This window comes from Seriola lalandi, unplaced genomic scaffold (genome assembly GCF_002814215.2).
Source record: "Seriola lalandi dorsalis isolate HSWRI2012SDOR001 ecotype SW California unplaced genomic scaffold, Sedor1 jcf7180002055008, whole genome shotgun sequence".
NCBI classification, from domain to species: domain Eukaryota; kingdom Metazoa; phylum Chordata; class Actinopteri; order Carangiformes; family Carangidae; genus Seriola; species Seriola lalandi.
In genome coordinates, this window is record NW_019525551.1 from 6,812 (window position 1) to 28,380 (window position 21,569).

Here is a 21,569-nt window from a genome sequence, read left to right on the forward strand (position 1 = left end):
CCTCCCTCTCTCCCTCCCTCCCTCCCTCCTATCCCATAACCCCCCTGTGGTACTGAAATATAAACCCACACATTGGACCATCAAGGCTCGTCAAAGCTCATCGTGTCTCTTCGTTAAATCCTCTCCGTAGTTAGTGGCCTGGCTGCCCACAAACATGTTCCAGTTGGCCAGAATCTCCTTCTTGGTTATTTTCTCGTCCTGTTCGGTTCATTGATTTGTGATTGAGAGGGGGAGGAGGAGGAGGAAGAGGAGGAGGAGGAGGAGGAGGAGGAGAAGAACAAGAGGTGATGAAGAACAGGAGTGAGAGACAGACAAAGAGAGAAGCTTGTTAATAATTAACCCACAATTACCCCAATTATTTCCACCATGTTAACCAGTCGTCATGTTGTTGATCATGTTGCCATGGAGCAGTGTGTGTAGGGTACAGTGCAGTTTACTGTGTGTACAGTGTGGTTCAGGTCCAGGTCCTGGTCTTATTCTTCATTCTACATTCATTCCTTCATGCCCTTTCACCTGTTTGATTGGTTGATGTAATATTCCTAAAAAAAAAAAAAGCTCCTCTGGTCTGGCTGCACTCCAGGAAGCTGGTCTCTGATTAACCCCTTTCAGAATAAAATCTCAAAAACTCTGTCAGTGTATTATAATATTATATAAATGAAACAGATTTTCAGCTGTTTCACATGTTGGAGCGTCTCTGAACGCTCCCTGCTCACAGCTGCATCACCACCCACTGAAGATGTAAAGTTAACTACCTGCGCTTTCACTTCTCTGCTGCGGAAGCTAAAACGTCAGGTAACAGGTATTGATACAGGATCAGTGTGAGGTGTGTGGTTCAGTGTCTATGGTGTGACCCTGTGTGTATCAGAGGGGCCGAGCAGCATCAGGTCTACCTTGTCAGTGTCCGTCTCGTGAATCAAATGTTTGGCTTCGTTGTCAGCATGGTCGACCTCTCCTGGCAGAATCCAGTGGGCCACCTCATCACCATCCAGGTACCCGTCCTGCACGAGATATACACACACACACACACACACACACACTCACTGTAACTGACGCTCAGCAGGGAGCAGGAGAAGGCTCCACACACATGTTCCACCTCTCTGACACCAGCTGCTGACACCTTGGTCATGTTGCAGTTAAGATAGAGTCAGAGGTACCTTTAGTTTTATTTCCTTACTCTGTCCACTAAGGTCTTTTGTGCGAGGGTTTAACTGACTCTAATTGATTCCTTAAATATAAGACTAAGTTAAGGAGAAAACTTCAGTGAACATTTTAAGGAAACCTTAAGGATGAAACTTAAGGGTGTTTTGTGCAACTGCTTTTATTTTAAGGAAACCGTAACTCACACTTTAAGGGAAAATCTTAAGGTGTTTTGTGCAACTGGGCCCAGTACTAGATGACAGGAGTTTTAAACCTGCAGTAACTGATTTCGGCCACTTGAGGGCAGCAGGACTCTCTGTGCCTCCACCAGCTCCTGAGGGAAATCTCTGGCTCTTTAGCTGCTAAATGTTCCACTGTGTTCACCAGCTGCTCTCTCACCGAGTCTGTCCGCTGTTTGAGGCTGTTTACAGATGTTTCTATGAAAACAGCTGGATGTGGAACAGTAAACAGATAAACAATGAGCTCAGACTCTCTGTAAATCTCTGTCGGCTCAGTCCCACAGCCTCCTGACATTAAATCCTCTCTACCCACTATAATCAGTTGTAGTCAGTCCTCAGTTGATTGTGTTTGTTGAGTCCGGCCTTGACCCCGCCCAGGTAAATAACCACCAGTCACCTGACAGCTGTGAGCTACAGTGTCACTCTGACCTGAGATGACCTCATGCCGCTGACTGACGAGCAGCTTTTACCTTGTTGGCGTCTCTGAAGTCTGAGAAGTGTTTCCTCTCCGTCTGGACCCAGTCAGGCTCACGCTCCCCGCTCTCAGGTGAGTACATGTCACCTGTGGAGCAGCAGCAGACACAGATTCAGGACAGGTCACCTCCAGTTTAGCAGTGGAGGAGGAGCTGGCCGGAGGGAAACAGAGTTACTTACCAATGTATTCATCCATGTTGATCTTTCCATCTCCGTTCTTATCAATGTCCTCCACAGTTTCCTGAAAGAGAGTTATTCAGTTCTGTTTATATCAACAGTATCACAGCTGTAAGGCAGATGTTTAAAGAGCCAACAAAAAGGCTCCATACCAACAGCACAGCAGTCTGCAGAGAGGCTGCAGCTTCCACTGGAGAACATGGTTTACAATATGACATAATGTATATGATGTACATCATATGAAATCTGAGGTCATCGGGCTTGGTCCACTCGCAAAAAATAACTCAAATCATAGAAACCTTAGGTCAATTAACAAATTACAATTCATTTTTGATCAGGATTTGTGTTTTGAGCCCCAGGTAAAAAAAGTTGTCTAGTCATGTTTTTCACCAGCATGTCTAACAATACATCATCAGAGACTAGGTCCCACCTGCACAACCACATCCCTCATGTAGTCAAACTCCTCGGGGTGCAGGAAGGCAGTGAACTCCTCTCGGGTGGCGATGCCATCGCGGTCTCGGTCAGCGTTCTTGAAGCGGCGCTCGTCCCGGGTCAGCATGGCCTTGTAGGTGGCCTTGTCTTCGATGTCATCAAACTCCTCATCTGAAACACAACACAAGCTTCAGTTTTCAGATGGATGAACTGTTTGCCTGTATTAAAGAGGACACTGTGTTATTCTACAGCAGGTAGAGCTGGTTCATGTGTGTGTTCTATAACCTGAGCACAGGTGAGAAAAGATGTTGTGGTCCTATGTCACTGTCACGGTTGTCATGGCAACACTATAATCAGCTTCCAGCTCACATAGATATAGAGGAAATGATAAGATGATGTAAAGAAGAAGTAAACACATGGTAAAGAATGGAGGAAAGACAAAGACGTGTCAGGATGGAGAACCATCAGTCAGAATTACCCAGGTAGAAGCCGTAGGTGGTGTTCTTGTACTCCTCCCAGGCGATCTTGCCATCCTGGTTCTTGTCGTAGTCGTTCCAGTGCTTGTTGACGTTCTCCTCGATGTACCTCCTCTGCCGGTGTTTGATCCAGTAGTGCAGCTCTGTGTGGCTCACGTAGCCGTCCTTGTTGGTGTCAATGCGGTCCACGATCTTCCTGTTGGGAGAGGTCGGAGGTCAGGGTTCTGGGTGAGGTTTAGAAGGTAAAAAAAAAACAAACAAGACCCAATTGATTTCTCCAGAGCTCCAGTCTGGAGGAGGAGGAGAAGCCACACTTCATCGGTTTACTTGCACAATACAGTTAAATTACTACTTTAATTAATTTGTTTTATTTTTTGATAATATTCTCTTTTGTTTGTCATTAGTTTCTTTATAGTATTTGATTGTTTAGCATAGTTTTGGTTCACTAGTATTTAGTTTATTTGGGTAACACTATGGATACTTATTTAGGGAGTCAGACAGGTTTAGGACCAGCATGCACCTGGGTGGGCCTATTGAGAGGCAGCAGGAAACATGAGCCCGTTCTTCTTCTGTTTGCTGCTTGTTTGAATGAATAAATCTCAAGAAGAATGCAAAGGATTAGTTTTCACAATGGATTCTTTTGCCTGCGTGAACCACATTCCCATGGTGCAAAAGTGGCTTTTTGATTTATGTTGGATTTAAATTTGTTTCAAGACAAATAGCCACTACATTACTGTTAATGTACTTTGCACATTTTACTTTTTTTTTTTATCTGTGCTGTGATTCACCTCACACATTACTTTTTGCACATCTTTCTATTCACTCACTGTGTATTTATTATTATTACTATGTTGTAGTAGTTTATACTTTTGACTTATCTGCTCCTCTTTCCTACCTGAGTCAGCTGGAACAAAACAGTTTCTGTGCAGGATCAAAGTTTTTCTGACTGTGAAAACATTGACCCATAACAGTGAATTAATCTGCTCCGTCTGTGTTTCAGGAAACAGATCCCAAACCCTGACCTACACACCCTGACAACATATATGTCTGCAGGAGAAATACGTAAACACAGTTTGAGGCAGCAGTCAGAGAAACCTACGCTAGTCTGTCCTTGCTCTCCTCAGGGGTCAGCTGGTCGAAGGTCTTGGCCTCCTCCTTGCCCAGGAAGGCCTCGTGGTCGTACTGGAAGCCGTGAGCATCGTCGTGGGCGTGGTCGCTCAGATCAGCGTGGTGGTGGATGCGCTTCTCTTGAGCAGGGACTGCAAAGGCAACAGCAGCCAGGATGCAGAGGGATGCTAGAGACCGAAGCAGCATCATGATCAACTGGAAGGAGAGAAGATACAGACTGCTCAGACCACATCAGACCAGAACTTTAAAATACCTGAAGCATCACACATTAAGACTTGAACGGACGGACTGTGGAGCGGGAGGTGTGCAGCTGTGTTTTTCATTTAAAAGCTACAGCGCCTCCTAAAGGTCAGAGAGTCACACTGGGTCTCACCTCCTCACAGGCTACAGGTCTCTCAGACTCAGCTGGGTTCACCACGTCTTCTTCAGACCAGCTTCTTCCTGAGCCTGCAGTTCAGAGCAGGGTGGTGAGGGGAGGGGTCTACTTTTTGTCTACTGATTCTACTGAGGAGATGATGTGTTGTGCACAATTCTGATCTTGTCTCTGACACAGAAAACAGTCAGACACTTTCTACAGCTTCAACGTATTCACATGCAGCAGGTCCTGTTATCAAATATGGCATCCATAAGCAATAATCACATCTGGGTGTAATTATTCCACTCCAAGCTGCTGATTCAGCACCAGACCCTGTGTGTTTTAACTGTGAGCATGTCATCATCATATCCACACCAACATCCTGCTCCAACTGTGGATGTAGAAGCTCAGGATCCAGACCCAGATCCCTGAGGATCCACCTGGACTGTCAGGGTGAAGACCTCAGACCACTGACAGGGTCTCTGTGGACAAGTGAACCTTGACCCTGAGGGACAGTGTAACATCCACACACATGCTCTCATCGACACTATAATAATGCAGAACATCATATTAACAGCACCACAGTGATGACAGATTAAGGCTCTGCCTGTGGTCCACCCTCAGTCCTGCAGTCCACATCAGTCCACATCAATCTACTTCAGTCTAAATCAGTCTACACCGGTCCGCCTCCAGGCTGCTGGGGTTCATCAGCTGAGCCTCACACTCTGGAGACCAGTTTACCTCCTAAACCTTCACACAGATAAGAAAACGTGAACTCACCAGCGTCCGGCGGCCTCTCGCGACACCTATCTTCGTAGTGAGTGAGCAGCAGGTCAGTCCGCGTTGGCACTCTGCACCTTTAAATACCCGCCTCAGGGGGGCGGGCCCTGTTCTTGAGATAGCCAATCTCCAGTGCCCTGACGGGGACTCTGGCCAATAAGAAGCGGGATGTGAAAGTACAGTAATTTATGACACATTCTCATTGGCTGTTAACCGCCACGTTGTCACGCAAACGCGTCCCACGACAACAGCGGTCACGTTACACTTCCGTTCTGCCGATCTGTCAATGTTCGCTCCTTTTCCTGTCCGGTTCTGTGGGAGCTCGTGCTTTGGACCAGGTCTGGGTCCGCGTGTCAGGTGGACCTGCAGGGATCCGAGCCGAACACAGCTGAAAACGCTTCGCTGTATCTCGGCAGACGAAGCGGGCACGTCCCCCTGCGTGATATAGAGAACGTACAGCTTTTATTTTGAAATATTTTTCTCGTCCTAGCTTCCGTTAGGCGCCATGGCTCCTCCCTTCCCTCTCTGCCTCAGCTCTTTCCCGATGGGTGAGGCTCAGGATGGGGGAGGAGGAGCCACTTGTGTGACGTATTTCCGGAGGTGATGTGTGATGGCACTGATTTCTGATCCAATACCATGCAACACATCACACGTAACATTTAAGTAAGGAAAGTAAGAGACATAAAAAAAATATAAAACAGTCAAATATCTCACTTACTGCATAGCATTCATACCTAAAGCTAAGGACATGATTTTAAAACACTGACATTAATATCCTTCAAAATCACCCATCCCTTTAAAGATGCATGTCAGCAAAGTGAAGTAACCTCACAACTAAAACTCTCTAAGGCAACTTTAAGTCTGGAACCTGCATAAATTGCCAATATACTAAAAATCGAATCTTTTAACCAACCTATCAATGGAAAAGATATTAACATCAAGGACTTTATTACCAGTTAAATGAAAAATGTTGTTTACATGATACATTGCCCATGTGGCAAAATACAGGTGAAATATCCTGTTCTCTTAAAGAGCACATCACTACAAACTCACTAGTGTGGAGGGAATTCTGTTGGAAGAATTTAACCTGTTTTTAACACCCAAAGTAAAAAGCAGGCAACTTGCTGTTAACTCTAACATATGTATTTATGTATCTTTTTTTATTTTAATGATGACCTTAGTATAATATAGTGTTTTATGTTGCATCATGTTACCTTTTCACATCAAATGATCACTTAAGATGAACCTTTTTGGGACAATGTCCCTTTTGTACAATCTTAAGCACCACCCTTCTCCAGTCTATGAACTAAACACGGTGGCACCCATGTCCTCTATTGGACATTCCCCACCAGCCTGAGACAGTGACTGGCCTGAAGCCACATGACCGTAGTTCCAACCCAACTCTCTGTAGACGCCCCACAGGCAGATATGTTGCAAGTGTTGCAGGAGAGTTGTGTCAGAAACCTCTACTTTGCTTCTGATCCAATACCATGTAAACCCCTGACTGGTATCAATATGATACTGATACTGACACAAAACACACAGAGGAATCCACAGTTTATACATTTTCATACATAATGATAAATAAATACCATAATAAAAGATTCAATCCAGTCAATACCTTTATTTTGAAATAATCTGTCACTGTCAGTCCAAACTAATGAGAGTGGGTTATTGAACTGATGTGAGCTGCAGGGACACATCTCACTGCAAGATGAACTCAGCAGCTGTTTAACATGAAAATGATCAGGTATATTTATTCATATCCATCTGAGTGGTTTTAAGAATGTGGTGAACTCCAGATGCTGAACATGTGCACACAAACCGAAGCTGCACAGATGAGAGTCTCTGTCCCACGCTCAGGGCCAGTGATAAACTCTCTCTGTAGCTGGATGATGCTGACACTGTGAGTGAAGTCTGTCTCAGATCTCATCACGTTCTGTTCTGTCATTAAATCTCAGAGGTTTAACAAGGTTTGTGGTGTCGTCACAGTTCTCACACACATCACACACAGCGTCACTGCTGGTCAGAGAACTGAAGACTATATCTACAGGAGAAGTAGTCCCTAACACCTGGGTCTCATTTAGATCAGATCCTGGTGGTGGTGTAGTTACACTCTACTGTTAGCTACACATTTACCCCAAATCACTGAGTTTAGAGATCGAGCTTTAAATATGAGAATTAATCCCAGAGCAGAAACCTCTGGGATCAGAACTATTGATATCATCAGCACCCAGCTCCCAGTCAGGTTTATCGGAGCTCAGTGGGTCACATCAGGTGAATATGGACGTCTCGTCACTCACACACATACAGAAAGTGGACCTGACACAGTCCAGCTGTGATGGACAGACAGTCCTTCAGTTACAACCGGATGGCTGGAGGAATCAATAAAGACATTAGATATTATCTGCTGTACAGAACTGAGACATCACATGATCACATGACTCTGAAGGAACATGGACACTGACACTGTGAGACGGTATCCAATGGTTTGTGAGCATACAACATACGCACGCACACACACACACACACACGAACGCACGCACACAGTCTGTCTGTATGTGTGTTTTCTTACCAAAGATCCCATTAGCCAGGACACCAGTTTTTCATTATATAAATGCACTGGTGGCCTTTCATTGCTTATATATTTATTCATATTAAACCAGTAGCCTAGTGAATGAATATCTATTGATTTTAAATAGAGCTTTTCTAATTATCTGTGTAATTAATATTAATCAGTTACAGGAATCTTCTTTCATTCAACAGTGTCACCAAAAAACATGGAAGATCCTTTTCCAGTCAAGAAATAAAAACTCTGGTGAGTTAGTCAAAACTTCATTTATTGATCACAGGACATGGACAACGACAGTTAGAGCCATCTAAAATAATTACATCAATCATGATCTACCTCAGATCACAGGTGCAAATAGTTAAAGAGGGTCATCACAGACTCTATGTAATACTGACTGACAACGAGGAGACGAGCACTGGTGTCATCATCATCATCATCATCATCATCACCACCACCATCACCACTGTCGTATTGCTCAGCCCTGACACCCTCCTGACCTCATTAAATCATCATTAAATCTAGGAGTAGTACGCATTCCTAACAATTGTCTAAAAGCTCCATGGAACATTCACAAACACCGATGAGTTCTGAAGTGTTCTACACAGTCAGCAGAACATCAGCCTCAGGATTTACAACACAAACATGGAACATGTTCAGAAGATTTGCGTCTTTGTGTCCTAACATGTCTGTATGAGCTGTGCTGGTTTATGTCTGGTTTCCATAGAGACACTCAGGGTAGCAAGCTGCTCTAGTTAACCAGACGTATAAATAACCAAGCCATACCGTCTGAAAACACTTCAGGTAAAACACAAAGCTCACCTTTATGTCTCAGTTTGTTTTCAGGTGTAGAACGTGGCTCATTGTTGCCCCCTTGTGGTCGTTAGGGTAAAAACAGCCACTGCTGTAAACTCCTGAGGGAGTTCACCGCCCTGTGGTGTCAGGGGCAGTAATGAGAGGAGAGTTCTGTGCTTTAGTCCAAGTGTGTTTTAAGTATCCCAAAGAGGCTCGTGACAATCCTGATTGGCTACTAGTTAGTTATTAACAACACTATTTCTCTGTGTTGAATATGAAATCATAGTCAGCAGTAGTACTAGTTTAGATATGAAGCTCTTGTTCAAGAGTAAAGTGAATGTGTTACAGGTTCAGGTTAGTGATGGCCAGCAGCAGAGAAAAGAAACACACACTGACTAACATGCAGGCACTAAATCATCTATGACATTTTCATGGTCCAGATAAGATTCACATTTTTCTGGGCGACAACATTTCAAGCTGAGAAGTCATTCCTATGAAGAGCAACACAACAGTCAGAATAAGTACAGGGACATCTCTAATGGGCGGCAGTAAATCACATGCAGGCTGGCGTCTCAGCTGTGTGTGTGTGTGTGTTCCTACACACAGTCATCACTGACACAGGGTCGTGTGTCCTCCTCCAAGCAAACACAGTCTCCTGTGATCAGCTCAGGGACTGTCAGTCAGACAGGCGGCGGGATGAAGCATGAGCACTAACAGAAACTGTACGCAACACTTTGTTCTGACGTGAGTACGGGCTCAGGTTAGGGTCAAAAAGGTTCTGAGTTTGTACGATGTGTCGTTTATAAATCAACATTTAAACCTGTAAAATAAATCGTTTGCACGTGCAGAAAAGATTTGTCTTTGTGTGAATAAAATCTGACGATGATGTCAGTGGTGAGGTCACACAAAGACACAAAGATGCGTAACACTGTGTAACACTCACAACACTGCGATGATGAGGTAACAAGTGTGAACTTTGACCCTGTTTTCACACCTGAATCTGATTGGACGACGACAGTCCAATCACAAAGCAGTGAGTCCAGTCAGCGGGCAGGTGGTTCTGTTACCTTCATCTCAGGATTTTCAAGATGGACAGCGATTTATTGTACAGGTGTACGGTTTAACCTTTTTTGACCCTAACCTGAGCGCATACATGAATTAAGTTTCATTAGGAGTTGGGATTTTATTTACATTAATATAATGCTGTGCTACCTGCACCAGGAACAGAGCCACATTAAAAACCTGGTTCCAGACCTCTGAACCTCAGACTCTCAGATTCATGAAGTGATTCAACAAGGTCTGGTGTGTGTCTGCATTAACAGCTCCTTCTTAACTACTCAGAGCTCCGTAGGCCAGATTAAAAATGGGGACGTCATCTTTCTGTGCCAGACCCAGAAACATTGGATGAGATGAGCAGAGCTTTACAGGGTATTTTAAGTCGGCTTGAAGAATAAAAAAAAAAAACCTCATCAGCTGATCTTAGTAGCTGTATCAACTGAAGGTGACGCTGGCTGGACGGGTTAAACTGAATAAGAGACGTCGCACGACGTGGTCTGAACATCAGCTACATTTTGAGAAATGTGGTCGTGTGATGTTTCAGTAAGAATCAGAGTATCAACATCATCCGGTCTGGGGAGCAATGATGTAGGCAGGAAAGTGTGAGACAGAAGGTGCTAGATGACTTCATCCTGAGTACTGCTAGTCTAGTCAGTCTACATATGAGGTGGAGACATTTTAATAGATTTGTCTTACAGAAACATGAACCCTGTTGTGAGTGGGAGCATCTGAATGGCAGCACAGGTAAGAGGACATCACCATTATCACGTCTGGCTATGAGGATGAAGACTGGCCTTGTCTGTAAGAAACTGGCCCCTGGGTCTCGGATCGGAGGTTTTATGTGACATCTGTGTGAGTTATTGTGTGGATTGTGCTTATCATGGCATTGGCGGTCTGGAGCCCCCCACCCCCCTCCCCCTGTCTGGATGAACTCAGGTTCCCTCGGGGTCAGGATCTACTTGTGCTGGGCCAACACGTCGTTGAAGATGTTGAGGAAGATGTGGGCGTGGTACTCCTTGAAGACCAGCGCTGGACGGAAACGGATGGATCGGTCCCCGCAGCCTCCCAGGAGGACACCTGTTAGAGACAAACACCGTCCGTCAGCCACCTTCACATGGACGTCAGCAGGTAAAACAACTGTCATCTCAGCGAATTCATCTTGCTCAGGTTAATTCAGTTCATACTTTCCCCGAGGCTGAGTCATATAAAATATGAACCATTTGTGTGAAATCTTGTCACAATTGATGTCTGAAGTCTTGAGTTATGGCTAAAAAGTGTTCTGTGAGGTCACCCTTACCCTGACCTTTGACCTTTATCCACCAAAATCAGTTCATCCTTGAGTCCAGTTGACTGATTATTTCACTCATATGTCTTCAATTATATAAAAACATCATATGGACGTTAACATGGTTTAACACTTGATTTTCATCAGAAGTTCTTTAATGCAGACAAACAGCTGTGGCCCCTAAATCCAGTTCTCAGTTGTTAATTAGTCATGAACCTTCTAGAACCAGAGGGGGTCGGTCTATTAGCTGTCCCTCAGGTTAACACTCAGCAGCTGTCTACTAATAGACAGACCTCATCTGTAGATACATTTAAAATCCCATTTAAAGCTTACCTGTTCCTTTACACAGTTAACATAATTAACAATTAATTACAGCAGTGTCATCTTCACTCAGGATCCAGAGGAAGAGAGGGGCCGTCAGTGTGTCATGCTCAGTGTATTCCCAGTGCAGCAGCTAACCTGCAGGGCCATACTCTGAACTGAACTGTGGGACATCAACATGAGCGGACGGTCATGTCCTTCATACCTTTGTCTCTGGCCTTCACTAAGATGCTGGTGCGTGTTGCATCATCACAGACATCGATGGCACAGAAGGTCCCCTGACCTCGAGCGCGGCTCAGGATGCCGGGGTACTGAGCCTGAGGACCAATCACAAGGAGGTTCATGTTCACACACATTCAGGTCAGATTCACACCCACCAAGCACGATCCAAGGAAACTACAGTGAGCCTGTTCTCATGGTATCAAGTTATCACAGCTGTCTACAGTAGATAACCTCAGACACACTACCTGTAGCTCATAGAGACCATTTAGCAGGGTTCTCCCGGACCGGGTCACCTCCTCCAGGAGGTTCTCTCTGCGAATCACATTGAGAACCTCAGACAGGAACAAGTTCTTTGATGGATCTCCCATCCACGTGTTGAAGATACGGTACGCCTGAAACAGACAACAGACACAAAGAGACCTGTTAATAATGACAATCACCTCATAAACACCTTTTTAAAGTAACAGTCCAGTGACAGAGGCATGAGACTGCAGTGATGTAAAGTCCATGTTTTGTCACAGACGGTTCAAACACATCAATTATATGAGAACACAGCTGATTAAAGGGACAGTCACAAAAAGCTTTAGGGGATTTATAGCAGCACATGAAGATTTGAATATAGACAGCACTGGTCTTCTGGATGTTCTTTGTCTCCAGAGGAAACTGTCCAATGATGATGAACGAGCCTCTTACTTCTTGCTTAGGATTCTCATCACTCTGTGACTAAAGATAGACATAGCCTCTGTGACGTCACCCACAGGTTTCTGAAGAGTGGATTTGAAGCTGAGAGTGAGCTGCTCCACCTTCACCACCTTGGCAGTGTCTGACTCCGCCCCTAACTACCAGCTAATCCAAAAATGGTCAAAGAGGAGGGGAGTATGTGGAGATGAAACTTTGGTTCATGATTTGTTGCAAGCATACACTCACCCACCTGTCACTCAAAGAGGCCACACCCTCAATTCTATATAACTTTAAGTCTTAATAGAATGTAAACAGGTGAGTTATATAAACAGGTGTCATGAAGGAGGAAATTAGCTCTAGAGATCAGAACTGTTTTTGTACCAGGCTGTGAACACATGTATTTCTGCTGTAAAGTTGGACATTTTAACATGGGAGTCTATGGGGACTGACTCACTGTTGGAGCCAGACTCTAGTGGCCATTAGAGGAACTGCAGCTTTTGGTTCTTCAGTGCTGGCTTCATTTTCCAGCTTCGGAGGTTGATGCTTGTTTGTATTCTAAGAAACTGCAGTAAAGACTGAAGGCTGTGGAAGCAGCTACTTCTCTGACTCAGCACAATGATGCTCATTTTAGATGTTATTGACCCTGTGTTCGGTGGCTATAGCCCCACCCCCCTGAAACCTTCAGCCCTAAACATTAAACCTCACTTCACTGATCAATACAGTCTGAGGTCTGAGTCCCACTGGAGAAATCTTTATGTGAACTGAACCTTATCAGCCTGTAGTTCATCCCTGTGGTAGTAGCCGCCGGTCAGAAGCTTCTTGCTGAAGGACACGATGTCAGCAGGGTCATCCATGCCCCAGTGCTCATGGGCCCAAAACTTCCCTGTGGTCCCCCCTCCGGTCTGGACCTCGTCCACGTGGAAAGCACAGCCATGCTGGAGACAAAAGGTTAACAGGCTGAGACATGGTAGACGAGGCAGACAGATCATGAATCCAACTAGTGTTTCACTCATTGACACTGTAGGCAAGTCTTCATACTGACTCAGGACCAGACCACACCCTTGTCTATTCTCAAGTCCACAACAATGGACGGTAGACCTGCACCAGAACCTTTAGGCGTCCCAGCAGCATGAATTTGACTTGAGCAAATTTATACAGGGTTTGTTCACACCAAGTATACAGCACATTCTAACTGATGCACACGTCTTCATGTCTGGTAGGATCAAAATGTATAAGACTACCATTTTACTACAGAACATATATATTATTCATATATATATTATATTATTACTGCAGCTCACTAATAAATCACATACATCACATCTTTTTAATCTTGTGCGTTTGCTTGTTGTTAATGTCTTTTATTTCTACATTCTTGTTAAAATGCTGTCCTAAGTTTCTACCTGATATTATATATTTACATATTTTGTTTTTATTGTTTTTAAACGCTATTTTAACCTCATCTCAATGTTCTATTGTTCATGTATTTCCAAGCTCTTTGAATTGCCTCGTGTCTGAACAGTGCTGTAGAAATAAACTTGCTTTTTCCTCATATAACATTTAACAAGAAAAATAAAGGCTTGAACTAAAAGTGCAAAGTGACAGAAAGACAAAACAAGACCAGTGAATTCACAGCAGCAAACCTGCAAAACAGTTACATAAAAGACTGTAGAGGTAGAAAAACCTGCACAAAGTCAGAGAAGAGTTCTACTGTCAGTGAGACTCTCTACAATACAACACTAGTACTGCTACTATTGCTATTTACTACTGTCCTCGCAGTCACATGATGCAGCCCAGCATCAGTACTGATTATCCAAGCACAGCTCATTCACACGGGCTAAGTCTGTTTAAAGGACCTGTTGCCATGGTGATAACTGGTACCTTGCGTGCGATGTTGCGGAGAGTCTTGAAGAAGTTTGGGGAGGCGTGGTTATCTCCACCCTCAGCCTGGATTGGCTCAATTACAATCCCTGCTACAGGCTTCCCCTTCTGCCTCCACTTCACGATCAGGTCCTCCACCTGAGAACACACGCACGCACGCACACACACACACACACACACACACACACACACACACACACACACACACACACACACAAACACTCAGTTATCTTAATACATGGCAAATGTGATCTTGTGTATCTGTGTGTGTACTTCCTTAGTAAACAAATGTCTTCTTGTCTTATGACTTGAAATGCAGATTATGTAACTTCTGCCTCTGAATCACAACAATGACAAAAGACAGAGTTTGGTGAAATTGTGAAGTAGCGAAGGATCATGGGAGTTGTTCGGATTCCTTCAGTGTTCATCGTTCAGGAGGATTTTAACCTTGAGCTGAAGAAATGGACCTGGTGATTAAATCCAGTACAAACACTGAATAAAGCAGCTTCACATCAGGTGTGTACAGGTGAGCTTGTCAGGTGGAGGTATGTTACTGAAAATACAATAAGCAACAGCTGCTACACACACACACCCACACACACACACGCGCGCACACAAACACACGCACACACACAGCTCACCTCCTCCAGACAGCGAGCCTCCTCCTGTGCGTTCTCTCTGGTGAACTCCTCCAGGGGGTACTGCAGTCTGGGGAACGGGGCGATCGGCCAATCGAACGACGGCACATCCAGCTTGTGGATTGCTTTGGAGTGTGTCGTTGCCAAGCAACCTGAACAAAGCAACGGCACTGTGTTAGCCATGAATGTACACATCGATCCCTCAGCCTCACAGTTTCAGTGGCTGTTCACCACTCAATGTTTTAGCTGTACCGCTGTCCACTCAAGACTCCTTACGCTTAATGAAGACCCAGACCTGTGGTTGAAAGCTCTGACCAAGCTACAAGGGGATCTTTGAGCTTACATTATTCTGCTAAATATATTGGATTTCTGTGTTTAGAGTTGATAAATGATGATATTTTAGGTAGTGTGAGACTGAGTTGCGTGCACGTTTCTGTTACATCATTTCAATTTATTTTCCCCAGAGAATGAAGAAATGAGCAGGTCTAATGTGTCTGACTGGATCATTGACTTCAGTCACTCTGACTTTTCCCTCCTCCTCCTCTCCAGGTCCCAGTCAGAGGAAGAAATGAGCTTCTTCATCAGCTGATACTTCAAACCTTGACTTTATAAGGTCAGTGCAGCTGCTGTCTTTACAGAACAGACACTGTGTTCACACCAGAGCCCGACAGCACAAGTTAAACTAGCGATATACAAACACATGAAGCTGAAACAGTCACTGCAATGATCATCTGTGCTGCATCACATCATGTACACACACACACACACACACACACACACACACACACACACACACAGTATGAGATGCAGCAGAAGCAGTGGAGACTCCATGCTGCTGCTTCATGTGAACGAATCAGGCTTTAACTCATCAAAGTGTGAGACTCAGGAGCTTTGTGAGTGTGTGTGTCAGGACTGAGGCCCTGTTCACACCTGTGCACACCTGGTATTAACATCTGTCTCGGGTGATCTGATCACAAGTGGACAGCTCAATCTCTCTCTCCACAGCCAGTGCACCCAGCAGCTCAGCCCGGGAGCCCGAGCCTCAGCCGGTGAACAGTTTGCAAACATGAGCCTCTGTCATGAAACAGCTTCACTCGGGCTCAGTTCAACAGGACTGTTATGGAAAGAGCTGCTGTGCTCATGTTATATTTATAATCTAGAACAGGTAGTGGTTTGTGTTGAACATACCCAGTGTTCTTCCATGGAAACCTCCCATGAAAGATAAAATACTGAGGTCTGGACAACCTGGAGCCTGAGAGGGAGAGAGAGAGAGAGACAGAGAGAGAGAGAGAGAGAGAGGAAGATGAAAATATTCAGTATGATGTCAGGCACATCCCAGAATGCTGTGCTGTGTAGTGAGATTTGTCTCCCTCACCTGGTTGATCATGCAGCTGCTGACATCCTCCTCAGACGGTGTGTTGTGTCCTCGCTCCTTGTTCTACACAAAAAGACAAACACACAGTGAGGACTCACAAAGAGGACGCTTCATTCACATCCACAATTCACACAAGCACAACGATGAACACATCTATAAAATAAGTCCATACTCTATGTAACAGGTACCAGTTAGGACATAAAGGATAAGAAGCTCAGGTTGTCAGCTGAACATTCTCTTATGTATGTTGTGTGTTTAACAGACGGCGCTGGTGCTCCAGCTGCATTAAGGGAAATGTTGTTTAGTCTTGTTGGAGCTGGACCTGCAGGTTCATTTTAGAACCTGATTTATTTTTTGACCAGATTAAAATGTAATTATTAAAATGTAATTATTTTTCAGACATCAGAGTATCGTTTAGATCAATGAAATATGGATATATATAGTAACTAACGTTTGTCTTTCATCTTTCATTTTGAGGCAGTAGCTGCAGCCATCTTTGTAGTGTACGGTTACCACGGTTACAGGTGTGGTTCTGGTTAGGTCAGAGGAGTCAGTGTCCCTCTTCTCTCTGCAGTGATACAGCAGACTGACCCTCTCCAGTATGTTCCTGCTCAGCTAGCATTAGCATTAGCAATAGCATTAACAGGTTCCCTGGTTCACTAAAACACTGTTCAGTTTTTGTAGTGAAGATGGAACTGTTGACTGTCCATATGAATCCTGGAGCTGAACGTTACTGTTCCTAAAGATGGCCGACGGAGAGTCAGGTCGACGTCACGTCTTCGTCCTCAGCTCCTGACGATGTTACGTGAGCTCATCTTTTAACAGATGTAGAGTTTGTCTGAGATGTTCTGTTGCTGCTTCTTGTTGATCTCTCAGTTACTTACTCACCCTGTTAACTAGGTAACACTCACCCTGTACCTGTTAACTAGGTAACACTCACCCTGTACCAGATGAACATGGCTTTGTAGGCGTTCTCATTGGAGCAGGAGCCACAGGCCATGGTCTGAACACGAGTCATCCCGCTGGGGGCCACCTGAGAGGAGGGAGGAGGAGGGGGAGTGTAGTACCCAACAATCAGATCAATAACAGAGTTAACTCCATCATCTCAACTTTCAACTGTGTGTGTGTGTGTGTGTGTGTGTGTGTGTGTGTGTGTGTGTGTGTGTGTTACTAACCGAGAGAAGACTTTCAGTGAGCTTGTCTGGAAAGTTCTCAGGTGGCAGGATTCCCAGAGCAGGTCTGTTCACAAATGTGCTCTGAGAGGAAGACACACAAATACACACAAATGAATTCATGAATACACACACACAAACACACACACACACACACACACACACACACACACACGTTCAACTCGGTCAACAGAGCACAAGTAAAACTTTCATTAAAAACTAGAATCACCTCCACGTGGTTGTTTCCTCCACCAGTCAGTCATACGGCCACAGTCTCTCCTTCCTGAGTTACAGTGTTGAATAATAGCTAGAGATGTTTTTGCAGAACATTATGATGTCACAGTGAAGTTGACCATTGGCCTTTTGGATATAAAAAACTTCATTTTATCCCTATAGACATTTGAGTAAATATGAGTTATATGAGGTCACAGTGACCTTTGACCTTTAACCATTTCAATTCTAATCAGTTCATCTTTGAGTCCTAATGAATTTTTGTGCCAAATTTTAAGAAGTTCCCTCAAAGTAACCCTAACACTACAACACAATCAACTTCAAGTAAAGCAAAAGCATGACTGTGATTTACATGAAACAGAGAAGACAACTGAAGCTGTTAAAACATGTCTCAGGTAAACAGTTTGTTTCCTGCGGACCACGTCAGTGTCTCCTCAGGACAGTGCTCTACTCTCCTGTATAGAACATACAGCATGTATAAGCACATCAGTGAGAAACCATGTGCTTACTGCAGATCATTCACATTCTAGGGGCTGAGAACCTCAATATCTACGTCCCTGTTCTTCACTGCTCTCCCATGTGTGTGACTTACACTGCTGCCACTCCCGGGGCTGGTTCCACAAAGACAGACTTTCACTGTGTCTTAGATATAGACGTCTAAATTCATCCATTGCACAAAGCAGTTAAATTCATGACTATCTGAAGCCAGACTGTGGTACAATGAATTCTGGGAAAATGAAGACTTTTAAAATCCACGTCCAACTGCTCAGCTCCATTTTCCATCGCTGCTCTCTGCTCTTCTGACCGACACAGTGAACAGTGACGTTATAAAACTCCTGCTGAGCTCTGCCTCTTCGGCCAGATGTTGCATAGCAACACAAACAACAGGAGCGTGGGGGCTAAGGATTTCATTATGTTTACATTACAGAGTGTCCCTTCATAGGTTAGATGAAGCAGCAAGGTTTCATGATGGTCAAACACATTCTACACTCTGCTGTGAACGTGTTACTGGACTAGTATAGGCCATGTCACGCAGAACCAGGCAGAACCAGGCAGAACCAGGCAGAACCAGGCAGAACCAGGCAGACTGTCACTGTAGCTGATGACATAAGTGATGATGACCTACCAGATTGTTGGGGTTGGACATCAGCTTGAGGAGAGCAGGGTGGTTGTAGCCTGAGGAAGGAGGATGGAAACATATTTTAAACTGTGAGCCACATCATGAACACTACAGTCATCATATTAAATATCCTATGAGAACTAAGGAGGTTCCTCATTTATGGAACCTGAACTAAAGTAGGGTTTAGATATCAAGGTCTTTAAACTGGGGCAAAAGCTGAACAAGCATCAGTCGTGACGAAAACTGGCTTCATAAAACAAGCTATAGACATGTTATAATAATAATGATGATGATGATGTTTTTCTGCAACACAAAGTGATTTTCTATAAAAGTAAATAAACATATTCAGACAGTAAAATCACAGTTAGGTAAAAACAATAAGAGGCTGGTGGATGGTGAGGACAGTGAGGACAGTGAGGATGGTGAGGACGGTGATGATGGTGATGATGGTGATGATGGTGATGATGGTGAGGACAGTGAGGACAGTGAGGATGGTGAGGAAGGTGATGATGGTGATGATGGTGATGATGGTGAGGACAGTGAGGACAGTGAGGATGGTGAGGAAGGTGATGATGGTGATGATGGTGATGATGGTGAGGACAGTGAGGACAGTGAGGATGGTGAGGAAGGTGATGATGGTGATGATGGTGATGATGGTGAGGACAGTGAGGACGGTGAGGATTGTGGATCCTGATTTCAGCAGCAGTGTGATTATGGCAGCGTTCATGTCTGTTTAAGAGCTAAAATAGACCAGAGAGACTCAGCTCCTCTGGTACCTGGACTATGATCAAGCGCAGTTCAGGTAAATTCAGAGGGTCTTTGTTTTCTCTCTGAGCTGTGACAGAACAGTTAGAGGCTCTGGAGACTGCTGAGTCTTTAATAGCTCAAGCTGTTGTTTTCACTTTATTTCTTTATATCTGATTCACTGTCATATTCACAATGTCAGGATCTGAAACTGTGGTTTTCTGGGTAAATACTATTATTGAGTAGGACACTTCCATCTGTTTAGTGCCGTAGGTCAGGGTACTGAAGTATAAGACCTGAATGAGTCTGTGGCTGTGGGTGGTCTGTGGACCCTCAGTGTCTTCTGAGCACAATAAAGCTTTGAATCTTGAGTCTTACCTAAACTGATGCGGCTTTCTTACATAAAGAGCAGTGCTGTTCCTCTTCCAGCCAGCAGAGGGCAGTGAGGAGCAGTGCAGCTGCCACTTGTCTGTTCCTACATGTTCTTAATTCCAACACTGAGATCTCTCTCGAACCTGAACCCGAACCCGAACCCGAACCTGAACGGTTGGGTATTAAGATTGATGAACAGGTAAATAATCCAACATGAGGAATGACAGCACGTTCACCACTACATGTGTAACACTGAGAAACATGGTTTCACACAGATTTTAACACACTCGTTGTGCAATCTGCTGACTCTGCTCTATTTCATACCAAGACATGTCCAAAAATAAAAATAACCAGTGAGGTGAAAGCCAGTAATGTAGCACACAGCCTTTCATCCACGTGTCAAATAAAGTTCAGTGCCTCAGAAGAGTTTTCCTTGGCTGACCCTTAAAAACTAAAATCTAAAATCATGCCTGATAAAACATGGGACTGATCCTTTAACTCCAGCTCCTCTGGTGATGAGTTTTTCTTTTCTACAGCTTTCTCTTTGTCATTAGTTTACGGAAATGAACACACACGCACGCATGCACGCACACACACAGGCACACACACACACACACACACACACACACACACTTTCACCAGAGAGAGAGAACAGGAAGTGAGGGCTTTTTACTCCTTCTGTTTTCCATGTCATTTGAATGCTGCAGGGCAAAGCTCTAGTCCACAAACCCTGGAGACCTCCACCACAGTGACACACACACACACACACACACACACACACACACACACACACACACACACACACACACACACACACAGGCCTCTTTTATACAATCTGTTCAAGGCAGGAATGTTGGGCCTCTCCTCCTACTCTCTCTTTTTTTTTTTGTTGTGAAATCTTTGAAATGTTTCCACTTTGACAAAAATGTACACAGACATAATGATGTTAAGGATAAGGATGATAGATTGGATGTGGGTCAAGTATGCAGCAGTCAGGATATTGTGAGAAATACAGAAATCACAACAGGCCTTTCGTTGCCTCAGTCACTGAGAGCCACATATTCACATTCACCTCTTCAGCCCCATTTCTACCAGCATCATTTCCTTTGCAGCTGTTTACCCTGCAAGTACTTCACGTTTCTGACATTTATGGACCTTAAGTGAAGAAATGCGGTTTAGCCAGTGTGGTCGCAGGAACTGTCTCTGATATGAGTGCTGTCAACTCAGAGGCAACACTGCCTCCTCTCTCTTCTGTATGAACGGTACGAACAAAAGTCAGCGGTGGAGGTTTCCACAGAGCCATCATGGTGGGACAGACGCGTCACACCTCTGATTTCTGAACGCCAACACGCACAGGCAGGATAGTGAGGCGTCTTCTTAACAGCAGTGTAACAGATCTCTGTGTGAAAAGGGCTGATGTTCCCTCTTTCATATCACCTCTACATGATCTGAAACATGCTGGTCCCAGTCATGAGGTCAGGGTCAGATCCAGGAAGTGTTTTGAGCTTTGTTTGAGTCTGAGGAAGCTGCATGTGCTGCACTTCTCCTTCTTCCTTTATGTGAATGCACCAAAGCAACGTTTCACACAAACACACAGAGGAGATGTGACACGTGCACTTCACAGGACTTTCTGATTTACCAACATTAAAGAGCATCAGTTGTCAAATGAGATGTTTCAGAAATCCTTGAAATCCTTGTTGTTGTAGAAAAACCAGACAAGAAACTGAGCCTCGACAGGAACCATTAAAGCTGAGTAAACTGAATTACACGGAATGAAATGCTGGACCTGCTGAGGTCTGAAATGGATCTACTATCTTTCTGAGAAGTGAAGTGTTGTGACTGAACAGTTTTCAGGGCTTTTAACTACTGAATTAATGAAGTGTGTGAGTTCCTGGCTACAACGAACCCT

The 21,569-nt window shown here is 44.4% G+C and overlaps 2 protein-coding genes across 4 annotated transcripts in view; both read right to left on the bottom strand.

The window, feature by feature from the left end:
* rcn3 (reticulocalbin 3, EF-hand calcium binding domain) overlaps nucleotides 1–5,307 on the bottom strand; it is an 8,569-nt gene extending 3,262 nt beyond the window's left edge. Inside the window, exons 1-9 of one of the 3 annotated variants that reach the window (XM_023397438.2) lie at nucleotides 5,199–5,283; nucleotides 4,437–4,510; nucleotides 4,035–4,258; nucleotides 2,938–3,131; nucleotides 2,458–2,630; nucleotides 2,031–2,091; nucleotides 1,847–1,938; nucleotides 891–998; nucleotides 87–198 (exon numbers count right to left, since the gene is read on the bottom strand). In XM_023397438.2, the coding sequence (XP_023253206.1) occupies nucleotides 91–198; nucleotides 891–998; nucleotides 1,847–1,938; nucleotides 2,031–2,091; nucleotides 2,458–2,630; nucleotides 2,938–3,131; nucleotides 4,035–4,252 (954 nt within the window). In that variant the 5' untranslated portion in view covers nucleotides 4,253–4,258; nucleotides 4,437–4,510; nucleotides 5,199–5,283 and the 3' untranslated portion in view covers nucleotides 87–90. Of the gene's footprint in view, nucleotides 1–86; nucleotides 199–890; nucleotides 999–1,846; nucleotides 1,939–2,030; nucleotides 2,092–2,457; nucleotides 2,631–2,937; nucleotides 3,132–4,034; nucleotides 4,259–4,436; nucleotides 4,511–5,198 lie in introns of those variants that run through there. The other 2 variants (XM_023397439.2, XM_087171514.1) reach the window with 2 other exon arrangements.
* Nucleotides 5,308–8,017: 2,710 nt separating this feature from the next.
* abat (4-aminobutyrate aminotransferase) lies at nucleotides 8,018–19,271 on the bottom strand. Its single transcript, XM_023397285.1, has 12 exons — nucleotides 19,146–19,271; nucleotides 18,551–18,631; nucleotides 17,197–17,277; nucleotides 16,962–17,054; nucleotides 16,022–16,084; nucleotides 15,835–15,898; nucleotides 14,650–14,798; nucleotides 14,009–14,146; nucleotides 12,895–13,062; nucleotides 11,692–11,838; nucleotides 11,430–11,541; nucleotides 8,018–10,695 (listed from the first exon to the last, which is right to left on the bottom strand). Exons 1-12 carry the CDS (start codon nucleotides 19,269–19,271, stop codon nucleotides 10,574–10,576), a joined length of 1,344 nt encoding a protein of 447 aa, XP_023253053.1. The 3' UTR covers nucleotides 8,018–10,573.
* Nucleotides 19,272–21,569: the final 2,298 nt, after the last annotated feature.

Bases quoted from the DNA above. Each gene is read 5' to 3' on its own strand.
- abat (XM_023397285.1), bottom strand. From the start codon at position 19,271: ATGAACGCTGCCATAATCACACTGCTGCTGAAATCAGGATCCACAATC. The intron at 18,632-19,145 runs GTCCTCACCATC...TGTGGCTCACAG, and splicing joins CCATCCTCACTGTCCTCACT to TTTAAAATATGTTTCCATCC. The intron at 15,899-16,021 runs GTGAGGGAGACA...TCTCCCTCTCAG, and splicing joins GCAGCTGCATGATCAACCAG to GCTCCAGGTTGTCCAGACCT.